General features: G+C 63.6%; 1 protein-coding gene across 1 annotated transcript in view; it reads right to left on the bottom strand.

Moving 5' to 3' along the window:
• The window catches only part of CELF6 (CUGBP, Elav-like family member 6), a 19,173-nt gene continuing 17,467 nt past the window's right edge, over positions 1–1,706 (bottom strand). The window contains exons 6-8 of the mRNA XM_009319921.1: positions 1,568–1,648; positions 1,314–1,457; positions 1–128 (exon numbers count right to left, since the gene is read on the bottom strand). Coding sequence (XP_009318196.1) covers positions 1–128; positions 1,314–1,457; positions 1,568–1,648 — 353 coding nt within the window. The remainder of the gene's footprint in view (positions 129–1,313; positions 1,458–1,567; positions 1,649–1,706) is intronic.

Genomic DNA, 1,706 nt, shown 5'->3' with positions numbered 1-1,706 from the left:
TCAGTAGGGTCTGTTGGCATCTTTCGGCCGCTTTAGCTGGACTTTTAGCCTCTTCATGCCGATCTGGAAGCCGTTCATGGCCTGAATGGCTGCCTGAGCGCTCGTCGGATTGTCAAAACTGACGAAACCTGGGGGCGAGGGACGAGGTGACAGAGGAGTTGGTCACCGTAAACATCACAGGTTGCCGCTTTACTTCAGCCAAGGCGTGGAAATCCCGCCCGCGGTGTCCCCTGGTGGCCAGCCTCAGGCGGAGCCCCAGGGTGGGGGGCTGCGAGAGGGGGATGGTGGGGCAACGGCGCAGCCCTGGGTTGCAGGGCACTGGGTGGTGGGCCGACGGCATCTTTGGGGACACCAAGGTCTGCAGGGACACTGGGGTAAGAAGGTCCACAGGGACTCTGGGGACATTAAAGTGATGGGATTTGTGGGGACACTGGGGTGACAGGGTCCACCAAAGTGATGGGGACTGCGGGGACACCAAAGTGATGAGGTCTGCGGGCTTATGGGACACCTGGGTGACAGGGTCTGCCAAGACACCGAGGTGACGGGGCCTCCAGAGACACCGGGGTGACAGGGTCTATGGGGACAAGGTGAGCAGGTCTGTGGGGACACCAAGGTGACAGAGTCTATAGGGACACCAAGGTCTGCAGGTCTGTGGCAATACCAGGGTGATGAGCTCTGGGGACACCAGGGTGACGGGATCTGTGGGGCCACCGAGGTGACACAGGCTGCTGGGACACTGTGGTGACAGGTCTGCAGGCCAGAGCGTGCTGGTGGCAGCGGTGGCACTCAGCCACGTGAGCGGAGCAGACATGGCAGTGGCAAGCGGTGACCAGCCCTCCCTGGCAGGCAGATGCACTGGGAGGACATGGGGGACAGCGTAAGAGGGGACAGCAGCAGGGTATGTCCTTCTCTCCTGGCACGGTGCGGGACAAAAAACTACCCTTTGGCCCCGGGATGGACAGCCACGTTGCTCCAGCCACCGTGCACCTTTGGTCACCCATCGGTGCTGCCCGAGCCAGACCCCTGGGCCGGGATGTCAGGGAGAGCCAGACCCCCGAGCTGGGACGTCAGGGAGAGCCGGACCCCCAAGCTGAGGACGTTGGGGAGAGACGGACGCCCGAGCTGGGATGTCGGGGAGAGCTGGACCTCCAAGCTGGGGACGCCGGGGAGAGCTGAACCCCCGAGCTGGGCCATCAGCGAGAGCTGGACTTGCGAGCTGGAGACCAGGGAGAGCCAGACCCCTGAGCTGGGACATCGGGGAGAGCCGGACCCTCGAGCTGCGACATCGGGGAGAGCCGCACACCGGGACTTACCAAAGCATTTACTCTGGTTGGTGGCACGGTCCACAAAGACTTTGGCAGAGATGACATTGCCGAAAGGCAAGAACATCTGCGTGAGCTCCGCGTCCCCGAACTCCTGGGGCAGGTGATAAATAAACAGGTTACAGCCTTCGGGACCTGGGTGACACACAAAGGACAGCCGCATGTCAGCCGCGAGGCGGGGGTCACCCTGGGGGGGAGCGAGGAGCCGTCGGCCCTGCGGCGGGGTGCCCCCCACAACCCCTCACCTTCCCGCTGCTGCTGCGGGATGATGGGCGCTTGCTGGGGAAAGGCTTGGCTGATGGGTGCGTAGGCGGTGGGATACGCTGCTGGAAGAGAGAAACATGGAGCTGAGACCCTGGCGCCCACCCCGCTCCCCCCACCGCC

This window comes from Pygoscelis adeliae, unplaced genomic scaffold (genome assembly GCF_000699105.1).
Source record: "Pygoscelis adeliae isolate BGI_AS28 unplaced genomic scaffold, ASM69910v1 Scaffold303, whole genome shotgun sequence".
NCBI lineage: Eukaryota > Metazoa > Chordata > Aves > Sphenisciformes > Spheniscidae > Pygoscelis > Pygoscelis adeliae.
The sequence above is the reverse complement of the archived record's forward strand: the minus strand, read 5'-3'. Positions and strand labels throughout refer to the sequence as shown.